We start from the raw sequence: 17,921 nt of genomic DNA, 5'->3' as shown, positions 1-17,921 counted from the left end.
GGCTGGTTGATCTGCCCGCCTTCGCACACGGGACCCTCCATCATTATCTCAGACTGGAGCAACCAGGTGAACTGAGGGTGAAGTGAAGTGCAAGTCCCTCAGCTGTGTCCGACTCTGTGACCCCGTGGACTACACAGCCCATGGAATTCTCCAGGCCAGAGTACTGAGGGGATGGGGCGCAAATGATGGAGTTGCAGCTGCAGGCCCCTCCACAAGGTGGCGCCGAGAGAGTTCTCTCGCTATGACTGTGGTCTTGACTATAAACAGACCGTTTCTATACTCCACAGGGTGTGGAAACAAATAAAAGTAGAACGGAGGCTTGCGTTCCCCAGTTCATGGGGGTGTCTGGGACTCCCGAGGGTCCGGCCTGGGGTTCAGAGCACAGAGGGCCCAGCCATGTGGGTTTCATCCAGCTCCTCCAGCTCTGAGCCTGAGTCTGGAGCTGGCCCAGCTTCCCATCCGTGGAACAGAGCTAGTCTCGGCCCCGTCCTCCTGGGCCCGAGGACCGGCTGAGGTGATACACAAAGCTGCCTGAAGCAGCGTCTGAGGACCTGACACCTGAAATGTTCTCTCCCGCTGTCACTGTCTCTGGTGCTCCTCTTGCTGTTTGTATCTGTTCTTTTCCCTCTAAGGAGGGGGTACCACGTGGTCCCAAGGCTCCCCGATGCCCTGACACCCCAGCAGCCACATCTGCAGGATGCTGCTCAGACAAGCTTGCAGGGGCTCTGGGGGTTCTGCTCAACACACACCCCCACCGAGATGCAGACGGCCCCGCCCCCGGGGCCCGCTCACCTTGCCGGCAGAGGGCGCCATGAGCCCTTGGGGCTGCAGGAAGATCAGGTCAGGCCCCGCGTGGGTGTGAGGTAGCTGAGCCCGGTAGCGGTGCAAAAGCGTGTTCAGGACACTGGACTCGTTGACACTGACCAGGGAGGCCAGGTCCTCAGCCTGGTCCAGCTCCGAGGGGTTGGCCTGCGAACCATGACACAGAGTGTCCTCTGGCCTCCTGGGCCCCCACACCGCCACGACCACCACCACCCCCGCCTCCACCCCCTGTCCCCACACACACACGGCCCGGTGAACGGGTTCCTGGGCAGCGGTGCGCTGACTCCGCAGAGAGCGACGAAACCTAAGGATGAAGCAGCAGCATCGCTTTTCCTGCGCTCTGTGCAGCTGGCAGCCATCCCCTCCCCACACTGGTCCTGCCTCCCTGCGCTCAGGGCACCAGGAGGGGAGACGCTCTGAGGACACGCAGCAAGATTCGCGTGCCTTCTGTCTCTCAGACACAGAAAGGTGGGTGTGCTCGGAGGACGTGTCCTCTGCTGCTTCCTTCCCTTCTGCGGCTTGTCAGGGAGCTCTGCGTGCGCTCGGGGATGCTTAGGACGAAGGCCAATGTCCTGATTGCCCCATTTCTCTGACAGCCTGCTACACACTCATCAGTTGGAAATACTACACCTAAACCCTTCTAGAAGCAAGGAATGACTGCAGCCTCTCCTTGGAGTGTCCATTTGAAAAGCTTTCTAGCACTGCTTCTGGCTCCAAGGCGTTTCCTGGGCCTAATGCTCTGTGGTTTGGGTCAGCCCTGGTCTTTTGTGAGTCAGTTTTTCTTCCTGCGGACACTGGCCCTCTGCAAACTCCCAGCACTAGTGGGAGGAGCAGGCCTGAGGTGGTCAGAGGAGGAGAGGAGAGGGGTGCGGGTGAACAAGGCCCAAGGGGAATTCCTGGAAGAAGCTCCTCCTCAGGCAGTAGATGTGAAGGGTGGAAAGCATCAGGACAAGACCTTGTACTTCTCTCATTGCTGCTGCTGCTGCTAAGTCACTTCAGTCGTGTCCGACTCTGTGTGACCCCATAGACGGAAGCCCACCAGGCTCCCCCTTCCCTGGGATTCTCCAGGCAAGAACACTGGAGTGGGTTGCCATTTCCTTCTCCGATGTGTGAAAGTGAAAAGTGAAAGTGAAGTCGCTCAGTCGTGTCCGACCCTTAGCGACCCCACGGACTGCAGCCTACCAGGCTCCTCCATCCGTGGGATTTTCTAGGCAAGAGTACTGGAGTGGCTTGCCACTGCCTTCTCCGACTTCTCTCATTAGATGCTGACTTATTCTCACACAGATTCACAGTGCAGTGCAAACATTATGCAAGACAACCAAAACAGAAGAACCAGACTAAAGGCTGACACCCAAAAGGCAGTCCACTGGAACCTATGCTATATAACAACAAGCTGCAAATTTGGCTCTGAGTCTCCTGGCAGCCAGGGTGAAGAAGGAAGCATACCAAAATCCATACAAAGGAAAACAATCACTTTCTCCAGCAGAATTCCCAGGCCCAGGATCTGACAAACACCTCTCTCACCGTGTCCTCATAAAAGGGACACCATGGGACAGAGCAATGAAACCCCTTAACAGGACACCTCCAGCAGAGCAGTGAGTTCAACGGTGAACTCCCTACAGTTCCCCCCAGGGTGCCGAGGGGAAGTATTCGGTGCAGTCAAGCTCAAGGGACTCTCCAGCAGTGGGGGAGGCGGGGCAGGCTGGGGGCTCACCCGGTGAACGTGCTCCTCGTCCACCTCGGTGATGCTACTGTCGGCGTCAATGCACAGTCGCACCCTTCCTGACGGCAGGTCCGCTGTTCCCTCGTCTGGCTTCAGCACCGTTGCTGGAAGACACCCCAGGGGTGAAGGGGTGCAGCGAGGCGGGTGAGGGAGAGCAGGGAAAGAGGGGAGGAAAGAAGACGGAGGTGGGACAGGGGGAGGGGAAAGGAAAAAAGATGACAAGAGAGAGGTTGTGAGCTGCTGAGTCAGGCCAGGGAGCAGGAGAGAGGGCCTGGGACACAGTGGAAATGGGCGTCATCCTCTTCCTTGGGGGCCTATTTACAGGGGGGGTGCTGAACTGTGACCCCAAACCTGTGGAGGTTTGGGTCTGACAGGCTGGGTCTGACTCATCAGGGGCTTATATCAGCTGGCACGGGCACAGAGTTGGCAGCCAGACAGCTGGGCGCACTGTCCACCGCATACCTAGACTCGGGATGGCAAATAATGGCATACGGGCTGCTGCTCCTCCCGCAAGAGCCCTCCAGACATCACTAATCAATCACTCCTCCCAGTCGTGTTCTGAACGGGACTCAGAATCACTTCTCAGTAGAGTCTGGTCACCAGCCACAAGTAATCGACAAAGGTGGGTTCACGAGATGAGATCCACCTGCACTAGGTTCCAGACACAACACTGCAGAAGCCAAACAATGCTTGTTGCTTTAATGAATTAGCTAAATAATTAATTACCAAGGTACAAACGCCTTTGAAAACAGCACCCAACAGACCAGCTGCTGAGAGTGAAATGACACCCAACTAGTCCCACTCCAAAGCCATGTCTCCGCATCCTAGTCCTGGCTGCCCCTGACCCCTCCCTTCCCCTCAGTCCCCAAATTGTGATCAGGACCTGGCACATACAGCAACCAGCACTGGGGGCTGGAGACTCAGACCCCAGATGTGCTAACACCCCTAATTACCAAGAGTGAATCCATCCTTCTGAACCAGCCAGACCTTCTCTGCCTCATACCATCTGTCTTCAGGAGCCTGGGGGCAAAGGTCACATAAATTAGCACAAGGGGATGCACTGTCCCCTGCCCCTGTGCAAGGGGCAGACCCCTTACATGGGCATTTCTCACAGTATGTCTGGGACCAGCTAAATCAGAATCCCCCGGTGCAAGTGGGGGTGCTTATTTAAATGCAGAGGCCACGGCCCCACCCTAGCTTTCGGAAAAGGAAGCTGGACGGTGGGGCCTGGGAATCTGCATTTTGAGCACTCTGCCATTTCCACAGCTCACAGAGCTATCCAGTGCCCATGTGAGCTCAGTGGCAAGGGGACGCTTCCCACGGTTGGGACCCTGCCCCGCTCTGTGGAGAACCTCACCTCAGGACAGGCCAGGTTCCCCCGAGGGGCCTCCAGACCCCTGCGTGTCGAGGGGCGAGCTTGGCCCCCTCTTCTGGGCTGTTCACCCCTCACTCCAGTCCACCTCCGGTCCCCGCCGTGTCCCCCCAGGGACAAGCCTCTCCCGTCCACCTCCTCTGGCCTGTGCCCCCCACCCCTGAAGCCCCTCACCTGCCCCGAGATGCCGCTCTGGCCTCCTCCGCTTCCCTCCTGGCTCGCTGTCGGCCTCTGAGGCTTCTCCACGTGGCCCTCCAGAGCAGGGTGCCCGGGTCCTGCCGGCTCCATCTCCAGGGCCCCGGCCCCACTGCCTGCTCTGGGGCGGGGCTCCTCTGCTTTCTGTCCTCTGCTCTCAGGCTGGTCCTCCTTACCAGCTGTTGTCGGGGTATCCCCACATGCATCCACCTCCTTGGGGGCTTTATCACCCTTCTCTGCCTTACCCCCGGCTTTACCCGCCTCTCCAGAGGTGCTCTGAGGTGGCCCCGTCTTTTCCATCTTGCCCCGGGGCTCACCTGACTTCCCAGTCCTGCTCTGAGGTTCACCTGCCTCCTCCATGGCTCTGGGAGCCTCTCCCGCCTTCCCCGGCACTTTGCCAGTCTTCTCCGCCTTGCTCTGAGGTCCCTCTGTCTTGTCTGCCTTACTCAGGAGCGCACCTTCTTTGTCCTTCTTATGCTGGGGACTGTCCCACTTGCTCCTTCTACCCAGGGAACCTCCCCACCTTCTCACTGGGGCTTGGGCCCCAGCCCACTTCCCTTCACCTGCCGCATCCTTGGAGAGACTCCCCTTTGCCCCCTTGTTTGGGGGCTCCCCCGCCCCCTTCTCCACTGTCCCTGGTTGACCCCCATCACCCGACCCCTCTTTGCCCTGGAGCTCCCCCTTTTTCACCCCTTTGGTCTGGGGGGCCTCGCCCCCTTTTCCCACTGTGCCTTGATCCTTCTCTCCTCTCGTCAGCAGCACAGTTCCTGCGTCACCAAGGCCCCCAGTCTGCATCTTCTCAGCCTTCAGAGGCGCATCCGTGGTGCTGGCCTGGGGGCCACGAGGAGTCCCTGGGGTGTCCCCCTTTTCTCCCCCTCCAGGATCCGTGGCTGGGGGTGGGGTCTTGGAAGCAGGGGCATCGCAGGGCTGGGTCCTCTGCTCTGGCTTGGCTGAGTCTGGGTCCAGCTTGGCCACCATCAACAACACGTCACCCCTCCTCACCCCTCTCTTGAAGGGTAGGCTTTTTTTGGCGGGTGTCCCACTGGGGCCTGACTTTTGGGGCTTCTCGCCATTGATGGTCATCAGCACAGGGTCCATGGTCCCGGACTCCTCGCACTTCCTGTCCAGAACGTCTGCACTTGGCGGAGAGCCTGACTGGGCGTTCTGGCTCCCAGGCTTGGTGCCAGTGCTGGGCTGGCCAGCAGAAACCTCTGGGATCTAGAAGAGACACCACAACCATTCTCAGCTGCGTGCTGACCAGACAGCTTTGTCCTTCATTCACTCATTCACTTCTTTAATCACCCAGCCATTCATTCACTCAAATACCCTCAAGCACCTAGGGGCAACGAGCCAAACCTCAAAATCCTACATCCTAGACCTTGGCTCAGAACTTGAAGGCCAAGTGACATTATGAAAGGAAAGTGGACTGTGGAGCCCAACAGACGAACATTTACTCCAAACTCTGCCACTAGCTAGCTGTGCGGCCTTAGGTAAATTACTTTCCCTCTCTGAGCTAGTTTCCTTACCGATAAAATGAGGACCATAATGGCCTCTCAGGGTGGGTGGGGGCTGCACGGTAACACACGGAAACTGAGCCCAGCACCTAGCACGTCTTCAGCAACAGGAGCCACTGTTGCTGTTATCACTGATGCTGGTGCCATTGCTCTATTATTTACACCTGATTCTTCCTGTCGGGCCAGGGAGGGATGGGAAAGGACGTGGAGCCTGTCATCAGAGGACGTGTCCCAGTCTTGGCTCTGAAGCACTCCAGCTGAGTGACCTTGGATGACATCACCTATCCCCTCTGAGAATCGGTTTCCTCTCAGTGCAGGCAGATACAACCTGACCCTCCAGATTTTCTGCATGCCAGGAGAACTGAATGAAACAAGCTGCTGCTACTGGTCCTTCTGCACCAGGTGAGGGTCCTGCTTTGGCCTGAAGGTCCTCCACTCTTGGTTGATGGAGACACCTGGGTACCCGACACCCACCCAGGGGTCTCTACTACCTATCCCTCCCCTACATCTTTCTACTGCCCTATGACACCAGCCCTGCCCATCCTGCCAACCTCCAGCCAGCCTGGCTGTGGCCAGAACAGCTCCAGGGCCAGCATGGCCTCTGCAGGAGGAGCCGGCAGGGGCAGTTCTACCCTGAGGCCTGCCCTGGTCTGTGTTCTGCCACCTTGGACGCTGCTATAGCCAGCCTCCCGCACACCTCTGCCTGGGAATCTGGGCCTCTCACCCTCCTTGTGCACCCAAACCAGGCCCAGGATTGTGCTGAGTTCACCTGCACACCCAAGTCTCCTTTCCCAAACCCAGGTCTACTCTCTCTCACCTGGGAACTGCCACAGCCACTGAGCTGCTATCCTATCAGTTTGCTGCCAGTCATTTAAAACCTGGTCAAAGATTTTAGCAGCTGCCCAGTCTCTAGGAAAGCCGTTCAACACAGCCATCTGCCATTCAAAGCTGTTGAAGAGGAACCCCTTGCCCCTCTGCCGTCTGGTCTCACTGTCCCTGCTCACCTGCACGTTTCAGCCACACCTGACACTGCCCAGCTTCCATGCTTTTGTTCACGTTGGACGTGCTGCCTGGAACACCCTTGCCTGTCTCCACTCATCCATGCTCAACTCATCCTTCTATACCCAGCTCAAATGCCCCCTCCTCGGCAAGTCTGTGCCTGAAGACCTGGATCAGAAAAACGGCCTCATAGACCCTGAAGCCCCAGATCTCTGTGTGTTCGTGCAAGTTTGCAGCAGGACCACATTCTGTGTCCCGTTCTAGCTCTGACTGGTGTCGCCTCCAGAGCACAGTCTCAATCCTCATTTTTGCAAAATGACAATAGTAATATACATAACAATAATGACTAGTGTTACTATCAACCTTGAGGAGGACCCTACATGGCCATCCTGCAATATCTGACTTACCCAATATAGAACCCAGTGAAACAGGTTCTGAACTCCTCCCCATTCCACAGATAGGGGAGCAAACACAAAGATGTCAGGTGGCCCAAGAGTCAAACCCGGAACAAAAAGTCACACAGGCATCTCTGAGTGTAAAGACAGTGCCCTTAACTGCTGAGCCTTAACAACCCTGCTTGTCTTTCTGGTACTCACTGGAGTCTCCTGGGAGCTTTAAAAAAAATTTCTGACCCTTTGGTTCCAATCCCAGAGGATCTGATGCAGCTGGTCTGGGTGGTGGGCCCTTGGGAGACTGCAATATGCAACAGGAGGCTGAGACCCCATGGCCTGGTGGCTCAGTCTGACCTTCTGGGGCCAAGCAGGTCACCATCTTGGAAAGGGACTGGCTGTAGCTGGCAAATCTCACCACTGTCTGCACCGTTTTGAAAAGTGAGTCCATGCTTTATTTTTAAAACCACACCCCCACAGAGGAGACAGTAATGCAGGGATGTGCCTGACAAGATAACCCACCCCGGCCTCCTCCCCTCCATGCTGTGCATTCCCCTCCTGTGGATTTTCTTGGTCACCAAGGCCCTCGGATCCCACCTGAAGCCTCCTAGTCTAATGGGGAAGCAACACATCTAGAATCAGGGGGGTCAAGAGGAAGCTCACAGCACAACCATTTTAAAGATGGGCAAACTAAAACTGAGAGAGTGGATGGGATCTAGCCTGGAGTACACAGAGTGGTGGGGCCAGAGCTAGAACCTGGGTCTCTGACATTTGATCTCTTCCTTTTAGATGTTATTCCTGTCTCTCCCTGCCACTCAATGACTGGGTGGCCTTAGGAAAACCAGGTCACCTCCCAGAGCCTCATTTCCATTCCTGCAAAATGGTGATGGATGCTAATGACCCCCTGTAAGAACTCTATGAAGACCAAATAAAACCAACAGTGCTGGGTGAGGGGAGAGGGGCCAGAGTTATTTAGTGATGGAGCAGGAAAATTAAACTGGCAGGAGCAAGCCAGGGCCTGCTGCCTCACAGGAACATGTCCTGAGGCTGCCCTGCTCCAGGCCCAGGAACATCTTGGCCTATGGTTCAGACACCTGTTGTGGTCTGAGGCCTGACCATCCTGCTCAGAGGCACCTTCCACACCCTGCAGTGACAGCCTGTCCCCATCCTCTGCTCAGCTCTGCTTCTTAACCTGCACACAGCAACGCTCACACAGCTTACAGGCTCCTGGAACCCTTTCCTCACCAGGCCATTGTGGCCGCCACACCAGCCATCTCACTCCCCAGACTGGCCCTTTCCCAGGAAGCTTGCCAGAGCAGAGGACAGACAGCCTCTGGCTCTGTCTGCCCCCATGTGGCCTAATGACCTTGAGCAAGTAAGTGCTTTTACCTCTCTGAACCTCAGTCACCACCTCTGATAAGTGGGTATAATCCCATCTACCCCCATGTTGTACAGGGTATCAAGCAAGCCCCAGAGCAGACAGTGAGTCCTGTCGAGTGAGAAACAGAACACAGTAACCCTCATCATGACCATTAACGTAACAACAGCCTGTGGAGGACTGACTTTGGCCTCCACTTACTTACTCCTCGTCAGGCAGGTGTGGGAACAGTCTCTACCCTGACACCTTCCCCCACAAGGATTTGGCAGGGGCATTTCAGCAGCTCAGTGGCTACAGGACTTCCCTGATGCAGCACAGCCACTGGGGTTGGACAGGGGCAGGCACATGGGGGACCAGCCCAGCAAGCAACAGATGAAGGGGTGTGGGAGGCAGAGCCAGGCTGCCTGCTGGGCTCAAGCCAACTCCAGGCTCTGAGGCCACCACATCGCTTGGTACCATCACCAAAGCATCCACTCCGCCTCAAGAGGGCACAGCAGAGATGCAAGGAGAGGCCCTTCCTGCTAACACTGTGACATGCTCCAGGTACACTGCAACCCAAGCCTGCTTCCCTGTGTCCAGCTTCACCATCCTGCCAGGGTTTCCTGGCCCAAAGAGCTGGGGGAGGAGGGAGTGGCCCTGGACACCAGCTGGGATCAATCTGCAAGTCCTTAAAGCACTGGGACTGCACCTCGTCCACTTACTGCTTCCATCCAGCAGTACTGTTCAGATCTAGTGGACACCAACCAGTCAGAAGGGAGGCCATCCGAAGCAGGGTCCTGAGGTCCCCTCCTGCACCAAGCAGTAACCCTTTGATTACTGGCTTGTGGCAATTCTGACGGACTTGGGGAAGGGACCCAGGTGAGCATGGCTGCTGGAAGGCACCTGGGGGACTTGGGCCCATGGCCATTTACCACCTGGGACGGAAGGGTTTCGGTATTTTAACAACCAATACAGCAATAACTGGTGAACACCAACTGAACATCCTTCCTGCTTAACTGAAAGCAAACTATACATCCTTGGCTAGTATTTAGTTTTCCCTTTCTGCAAAAGTAGTGGTCAGTGATCCCCATCATACATCAACTGATACCATTCACTCATTCACTCAACAATGGGCCAAGTTCTATGAGAGTTGCTCGAGATAGAACTGAATGAGATAGTTGTTGCTCTTAAGGAATTCCTAGTCGAATAAGTCACATGATCAAGTAGTTACTCTGCTGACCAAAATTAAGACAGGCATAGAGGGTGAAGGGGAAATCAGAAGGAGGAAGGTAATGGGAGAGCTTTCTAGAGATGTACTATCTGAGCTGGGTTTTGGCGAATGTATAGGAGTTCAACAGATTACATTAAAGCTAGGACACTCCTCAACGAGGAGGAACAGAGGCTGGCAAGTGACTCAAGAGGAGGCTCACGGGACAGGAGGGTGGGTGCTGACAGTCACCTGGTCCTTTTCCAGTGGGGCCACTTACCTCTCGTTCTGGAGAGGCAAGTGCTGCCTCTTTCCTCAGTCTGGCTTCCTTGGACTCTTTCTCAGTCTCTCGGACCAGCTGCCTAATGAAGCCCCCTGGGATGACAGAGAAAAGGGGAGGGGGCGAGGATGGTGGAGGGCTCTTGTCCTCTTCCCGAATCTGTTTGGCAGAAGCAAGGAATGAGAGAGCTCAGTGAATGAACCAGCAGGGTCAAACTATCCTTTAAGAGTCTTGGACGGAATTGGGGAGGGGGTCAAGTGGACACCAAGTCCGCATACGAGAGGCCACAGCAAAGCTGGTGAAGCCCTGGGAAGCCTCGGGACAACAGGTGAAAATGGAACGCTCAAGCTTGAGGGTGCCCCAGGCAGTGCCATTTCCGCCTGGATCCAGTTTCCTCATAGTACGGATTTGCACAGTGGAGCCCACTGGTTCCCTTCCTTGGTGTGGGACAGCCCCATCTCTGGGAAGACCTGATTCAAAAGAAGCTTTTACAGCTTCCAGAAGGGGACGGGTCACAGGGAACCATCCACACTCTCTGGTCCCATCTCAGCTTGTGGTAAATAGATTAAGTAATTCACCACCTTAATCACTTTCTGTGCCAGGAGCATGGTGAGGGAGGGCAAGGCTGGCAGCCACGGTTTATCTAAGGATCCAGCCCTATGGCTATAGCCCCCTCCACTGACCCCATGCCCTGACTTCTTGACGGTCCTTAAGGCAGGACCTGGGCAGCCAGGGACTCCCCAACACTGGGCTGGAAAGCCTGCATTTTACCCCCAGAAACCCGGTCCAAGCCAGAGCTGGCTGGACTTGGATTGCAGCTGAGACTTGCCACCTTGGAGATGGAGACCTGGGACTGGATGTGATCCACAGGGGTTTGTCTTTATCCAGCATCGCTGTGACTGCTCAGGAGTTTAAAGGAAGAAAAAAACAACTCCAAGCATTCTATGCATTCTACGGCAGAGCTACACACTGGTTTAAAACAAGTTCCTTATCAAGGTCCTCCCTGAGAGTCTGGCAAAGACTTGATCTCCACAGCCCCAATGATAAAGAGGAATCTAAAGGAGACAGGAAACTCCAGGAGACAGAGCAGAGGCCCAGAGATAAGGCAGGCCTCTGCCCAGGAGGAGAGAAGCGAGGGACACGGGAGGTTGGGCTCACGTTTCCTCTGCGCCTCTCCACGTGGACTGAGACCCATACTGTGAGAGTGAAAGGCACACTCTAGGGTGGGCGTCATTCCGCTCCCCCCAGCATCCGTCTGTGCCACGTCAGATCAGCAAGGGGCAGAGGCAGCCAGGAGGCACTTCTCAACCACCACACCCTTCAGCCTCCAATTCATCAAATCACATGCACAAGGGCAGGGGTGAGGGACAGGAGAGATAACAGGCACGAAAGAAAGAGGCAGCCCTCTACAGATTCTCACAACAAAGACAACAGGGAAAGGAGCCATCAGTGGGAAGAAGCGCCTGTTTCCAGTTCTCCATGGGTGACAGAAGGCAGGGACCTCAGAAACATATGCCCACGGCATAAGCCTGGCAGCCGGCAGCCCTGCCTCTGGTCCCCCTGCTTTCCCACCCACTCTCCCCGACACAAACCCCTGTGCTCATCAGAGCTGCCATGAGGATGGTGCTGGGACAGCTGGTCTACCTTCACTCCCCTGCCATCGCCTCCTGAGGGACAGAGAACAGCAGCCATGGGAGGAATCAAGGGCATGGTCACTAATGCCTGGCTAGGCTGGAGATGCCATGGCTAACTGAGGCAGATGAAAGGGAGCCTGGACACGCGCCAGGGGAGCTCTGGATGACAGAACCTCTGCCTGAGGTGGGAGGGGGTAGCCTTAGACAGCAGGGCTAGGACACGTCCTTGGAGGGTCCGGCTGGCCCCTGAGGCTGCAGCCCGAGCCCTGAGTGCTACTTTCCTTCTGCTCCCACAGGGCGAGGCGTGACGAGATGGCCATGCTGAGGCAGTGCCAGCACCGTGAGGTGAGTTGAGATGAGACGAGACGGAGCTCTCTGCCAGGCAGCACGGGATGCAGCTTTATGGACACAGGCAGCGCATGAGGTGATGAACAAAGGCTGACCCATGGAGACACAGGAGGGAGAGAAGAGAGGCAGGTTAGCTCGTGGGCACCGCCCAGCACCCACCCCCTCCGATGCCAGGGACCAAGCCAGGCACAGCTCACTGTCATTTACATCTGGGAGGAATATGGTCAGCAGAGAGCTGCTGGCTATGGAGTGGACAGTGCCCTGAAACTCTTGCCAACCCTGACCACACACTTTTAACTTTCTCTTGATGTATACAGCAAGAAAAGTATGTACTTGTAAATGTATAGCTCAATGGCTCTCACATAAAGAACACAACGATAGAACCTGCCCTGTCACCAGATTAAAACTATTAAACTTTTAAAATAAAAACATGGTGTTATTTTAAAATATATTAAATTTGAACTTAAAGTATTAAAAATAATCTTAATTAAAATTATAAAATAAAAATATTTTTGATTAAAATTCTTTAAAAGTACATTTTAATTTAATTTGAAATATTCTTTTATGTATGACTATAGTATATAATTTGGAAGGACTGATGCTAAAGCCCCAATACTTTGGCTACCTGATGTGAAAAGCCAACTCACTGGGAAAAACTGGGGGCAGGAGGACAAGGGGGCAACAGAGGATGAGATGGTTGGATGGCGTCACCGACTCCATGGACATGAGTTTGAGCAAACTCCGGGAGATAGTGAAGGACAGGGAAGCCTAGTGTGCTGAGGTCCATGGGAGTCACAGAGTCCAACTTAGCGACTAAACAACAACACAGCATATAAATATTATAAATAATAAACACACAAATCTCATCTATAGCGATGGAAGTGAGAGGAGCTGTTAGGGTTCAGATGGGAAGAGCACAAGGGGAACTTTCTAGGAAAATGGAAATGTCTTATATCTTGATATGAGCTGTGAAATGTGAAGTTAAATGGAGTCACTCATGTCAAGGGGTTTTACAACATAGCTGGCAGGCCATTAAGGAGGTGCTCCTCATACACGTCCTCCCCAACTGCAACCACAGAACTTCGGGACTGGTGCAAATGGCAGGTTATTACAAGGACTCTGCAAGAATCCCTGAGGTTTGTTTCAGAGAGGAACTTCGACCTCCCTCAAAGTGACAGCCTCAGTGCTCAGTCACCTTAAGGAAGACCAGCTTTGGCCTCCAACATCAATTACAGTTCTTTGTAATGCAAACCTCCCCTTAAGCCTTTAAAAGTCCCTGAATTTTACTCCCCAGCAGGACACTGCTTTGCAATCAGAATCTGAGTATCTCAAAATGCAATTCTTTAATACCAAACTTATTATTATTTCCTCCTAGGTTTATTTAGGTTGACAGAGTGCTGGTTACACTAGTATATCACATGTAAAAATTCATTCAGCTGTACAACTAAAACAGATTATTTTACTGTATAAAATCACATCGATTAAAAAAACAAACATTACCAACTCTGACAATCCCTCGTACTCCCTTCTAGTAACTATTCCACATCCCCCCCCCCCCCCACCGACACACACAGAGCAGCCACTCTCCAGATTTCTGAAATCACAGAAAAGTGTGCGTTTCTTTTGTGAGGGAGTAATTGCCTATATAATTTGACCAGGAAAATGAGGAAAGTGCAGGAAACCTTGGCTATTTAACTGACTGAGAGCTTTGAGAAAAAGATTAAGCATCTTTAGCATCATTTTCAAAACCTTAACAAACATACACAACTTCTGACCTAGAAAGTCCTCTTCTGGAAAACAAATTGAGGAAGTGATCCTCAACCAGAAATACATCATCACTGTGTTGCTTGTAGGACTAAAAGTCCTAAAAGTGAGAGTTGCTCAGTCATGTCCAACCCTTTGGGACCCCATGGACTATACAGTCCATGGAATTCTCCAGGCAAGAATACTGGAATGGGTAGCCTTTCCCTTCTCCAGGGGATCTTTCCAACCCAGGGACTGAACTCAGGTTTTCTGCACTGCAGGTGGATTCTTCAGCAGCTGAGTCACAAGGTAAGCCCAAGAATACTGGAATGGGTAGCCTATCCTTTCCCTAGCAGATCTTCCCGATCCAGGAATCGAACCAGGGTCTCCTGCACTGCAGGCGGATTCTTTATCACCTGAGCCTCCAGTAACTAGAGAAGCCGAATAAATTAGCACACATCCGAGTTGAAGGAATAGTATGAATCCCTGAAAAGGATGCTTAAGAACATTTTATTAATAAAACAACTTTATCCATCCCATTGTCAGACTTCTAGAAGGACAGCATCAGTAAGAACCTGCTGAAGAGAGTTTAATGGTCTATTTATTTCCACAGTATAAACAGAAATGTCTGGGGGGGGAATGTAAATCAGCAAACCCAAAGTGGAAAGAACCTGTCAGCCTTGGATCCAGGTGTCAGTAATAAAAGATTAAACTGTTAAAAACCGCTTCACCTAGGTATAACTTCCACGCCTGCTGTAAGCTTCGTTCATTGTAAGTACACACTTAGATGCTTTTTGATAAACTTAGTTTTTTAAGATAAATTTACATTGTTTTGCAACTCTGGGCGATTTGACCAGAATCACCCCCTAAAGAGCCTTCATGCCTATTTGCAGTCACTAGCTGTTCCCACCCTCACTCAGCCCCAGACTTCTGATACAGATGAATCCTAGAGAATGCAGTATTTTACATGTGGCTTCTTTCATTTTGCATGTTTTTAAGGTTTTTCTGTATTTTTGCATACATCAGCATTCCATTTTTTATGGATAAACCACACCCTCTTTATCCATTCACCAGCTGATGGGCGTTTGGGCTGTTTCCACTTTGGGGCAAGATGAATTATGCTGCTATGAATAGCCCTGTACCTCTTGGTGTGCTGTGTTTCCACTTGGTACCCATGTGTTCCCACTTCTCTTAGGGAGATTCTTAGGAGGTGGCACTACTGGGTTGTCTGCTAACTTTAACTTTTTAAGAAACAGCGCAACTGTTTTCCCATCCCGCCTGCAGTGTCTCAGGTTCCACTGGTAAACACTTGCAGTCACACTAAAAGGTGCTAGTGTTGTCTTGTAAAGTCGGCGGAGGACAATACTGGCATGCACGTAGAACACACTCCAAAACGGGCAAGTAACAAAGCACTCCACACAGAAAATGAAGAGCCCTTCCACATGCCCAGGTTCTGCAACTGAAAAGTCCACCAAGTGTGGATTAAAGAAACTGGGTTGGGGGAGGGTAGTAAAAATATCCAGAAAGTTTCAAAAAGCAAAATTTGAATTTGCTGTGCCCTGACAACTATTTACACTGTATTCACATTTACATTGTATTTATATAGCATTTACATCGTGTTTATAACTGCTGACAGCATCCGCACTGCATTCGATATTATTAGTAATCTTGAGATGGTTAAAAGTACACGAGGAAAACTGTGCTGGACTATAGGTAAATATTATGGTAAATATTACTCCTTTTTATATAAGGGACTTGGGCCTCCACGGATTTTGGTATTTGTGGAGGTGCCTATAAACAAACCCCTGGGGATACCCAGATCGTAAACGATACACCAAAATCTTAGTGAAGGGGGTCAGGAGGGGAGGAAAAGGCCTCTTTCCTCCCCCTTCGACTTTTCTTACTTCTAGCTATGAGCAACCTACTCCAGTGTTCTTGCCTGGAGAATCCCAGGGACGGGGGAGCCTGGTGGGCTTCAGTCTATGGGGTCACACAGAGTCGGACACGACTGAAGTGACTTAGCAGCAGCTATGAGTAGGGTCCCTCACTGCCCGCTCTTGGAAGAGACCCCAGCCCCCCATCTCCGACTGTCAGAGTTACCATGGTTCACAAGTTTTCAACAGCCCCTCTGGCCTGTCAGTAGCTATTGTCAGTAACTTATCCATAAGAAAACAGCCTCAACATCATTCCAAGCAATCTCTCCTCACGCAGGTAGCTGCACATCCGGGAAGTTGATAAGACGGATCTCGCTGAGGCGAACCCATCTCGCGAGACCCCATCGTAGCCCTTGCTTTATAACCCCGTGCGAGAGGACGTCGACTCCGATCATCTCGCGAGAGCACACTGTGGCCCTAGCTTTCCAGGTGTGTGGCGTGGGGCGACTTCACGCCCACTCCCAGTATCTCGTGAGATCCTATTGTGGCTCTCGTTTACCAACCCCGCGTGAGGTGATGTCAAGTGAATTTCATCATCTCGCGAGAGCCTACTGGGGCCCTTGCTTTCCAACTCCGCAGTGGGTTGCTGTCACGTGATAGCTTGAAATCAGCGCAGGGAGTGTTTACACTATAGAAGCTAGGAAAAGTCACAAATCGGGGCTTTTACTCCTAGAGCCGGTCTGTTAAACACTGTCAGCACAGCACTAGCTGACACCGTAGCGTTCCTGCAGGGCCTGGCAAGGGTGAAATCACAAGAGCCCAAGACTGAACAAGGGATATTTCAGCTCTGATGAGGTCAGGGGCCCACGGGAGACCCTGAAAACTCGTTCAAGTGCAACAGCCAAGTCTTTGCATAAGAAAAAGACCCCATAGTGTGGGCTCTCCCGCTTGTAAAGGCACGTGAGGTTGAGCTGGAGAATAAGCGGGCGGCCAGATCCCTGGGGAGATGAGAGAGGGCCGAGAAAAGGACAAAAGACCCTCCTCCCGACTCATTCCCTTAGGAGACACTGGAGTGTCCCAGAGTGACTTACAGCCGTAATCCGCTCTGCTACACGCCTGGGCAGCAGGTGCCTAGGTTATGAATAGGCCTGACGTGAGGTGGCTGCCCTGGTCACAGCCCTGCCCCGACTCCCAACATTTCCCATCCGGCCGCGGCCAGGTCAGTGGCTGCTTCCCAAGAACAGCCTTCAGCTTCAAGGCTCCAGGGGGGATCCTGGCTGATGGTCTGGGCTGTCCTCAACTGGGCCGTGGGCCGGCCCAGAGGGCTGGAGCACATGGGGGCAGCGAGAGGGCTCAGGCTCTGCCTTTACTCCTCACGTCCTGCCACTCAGAGGCACCAGGCCAGCCCCACTGACCCAGGATCAGGATCCAACCCTACTGTGGCGGCTTTGTCAAGCCTTAATTTAAGCAAGTGTTCTTATCACCGCATTCTCATCCAGGCCTGAAACTCACACCTGCCTCATCAGCTGCCGTTTTAAGCCCATGAAGAGGCCCCAGATCGTCTGAATTCATGGGATGAAGTCTCAAGTCTTCCCTCAGGGGTGAGGAGGGCTGGTGAAAGGAAAGGTCACTCCCAAAGCCAGGGATGGTTTGAAACAGTTTTCCATGTAGACATGCTGATATGAGTGGCCTCAAGGCTTCCCCCCTCACCCCTCAAGGTCCAGCCTTGACCCAGCAGCTAATCCTCCAATGACTTCACCTGTCTCAAAGGACAAATTCCCGAGTCTTGATGGTGACTCACAGAGCCCTCAGGGCCCCCCCTGTTCCTCTCCTTCAGTGACACTGACCTGGATGCATCCTTCCACATGGGTTCCCACCTCAGGACCTTTGCACATTCTGCTCTTTCTGCTTCACACACTTTTCCTTCTGCATGGCTCACATCTTCTCCTCTTTCAAGTCTTTGCTCAGAGTCATATTCTCGATGATCCTGCCTTCAGCATCCTATGTAAATGGCTACATAGCCCCATTCCACCCTGTCCCAGGGCCATTCATCATCTGATTTTGCTCTTTCCCCCGCAGCACTTACTGTCCATCGTGCTGTGTGTTTCTTCTCTAGTTTTTGACTCCTCGTGCAGAACATGGCCTCTAAGAGGTGCAGCATTTCCACCTATTCTCTTCACATATGCGGCCCCAGAGCCTAGAACAGGTCCTGGCACGTACTTTGCTCTCAATGCATATTTGCTGAATGACTGAATGAAGGAATGGAAGGATAATTAGGAGTGTAGCTGGCAAGGAACAGAGCAGGCCATTGCCAGCGAGTCTGTGGCAGGGATTGCTGATGTCTTCTTGTGCCGTCTGTATCTGCATCTCTTATCATGGCCCAAGTTCGTGTCCTGCTGCCGCTATTACCTTGTGGGGAGCCTAGGAGGTTCTCTGAGACTCAATTTTCTCAGCCATAAAATGG

At 53.0% G+C, this 17,921-nt stretch overlaps 1 protein-coding gene across 4 annotated transcripts in view; it reads right to left on the bottom strand.

Annotated features, from left to right (window-relative positions):
* Positions 1 to 17,921, bottom strand: part of MYO18B (myosin XVIIIB) — a 232,041-nt gene that overhangs the window by 207,425 nt on the left and 6,695 nt on the right. For all 4 annotated transcript variants that reach the window (XM_055405416.2, XM_055405418.2, XM_055405415.2 and 1 more), the window contains 6 exons: positions 11,776 to 11,930; positions 9,859 to 10,019; positions 4,092 to 5,330; positions 3,499 to 3,565; positions 2,537 to 2,649; positions 793 to 969 (listed from right to left, as the gene is read on the bottom strand). In XM_055405416.2, coding sequence (XP_055261391.2) covers positions 793 to 969; positions 2,537 to 2,649; positions 3,499 to 3,565; positions 4,092 to 5,330; positions 9,859 to 10,019; positions 11,776 to 11,812 — 1,794 coding nt within the window. In that variant the 5' untranslated portion in view covers positions 11,813 to 11,930. The remainder of the gene's footprint in view (positions 1 to 792; positions 970 to 2,536; positions 2,650 to 3,498; positions 3,566 to 4,091; positions 5,331 to 9,858; positions 10,020 to 11,775; positions 11,931 to 17,921) is intronic.

The sequence above is a fragment of the Moschus berezovskii genome, chromosome 19 (genome assembly GCF_049115385.1).
Source record: "Moschus berezovskii isolate FMDL1 chromosome 19, NW_MosBer_1.0, whole genome shotgun sequence".
NCBI classification, from domain to species: domain Eukaryota; kingdom Metazoa; phylum Chordata; class Mammalia; order Artiodactyla; family Moschidae; genus Moschus; species Moschus berezovskii.
This window is presented reverse-complemented; position numbering and strand designations above follow the sequence as displayed.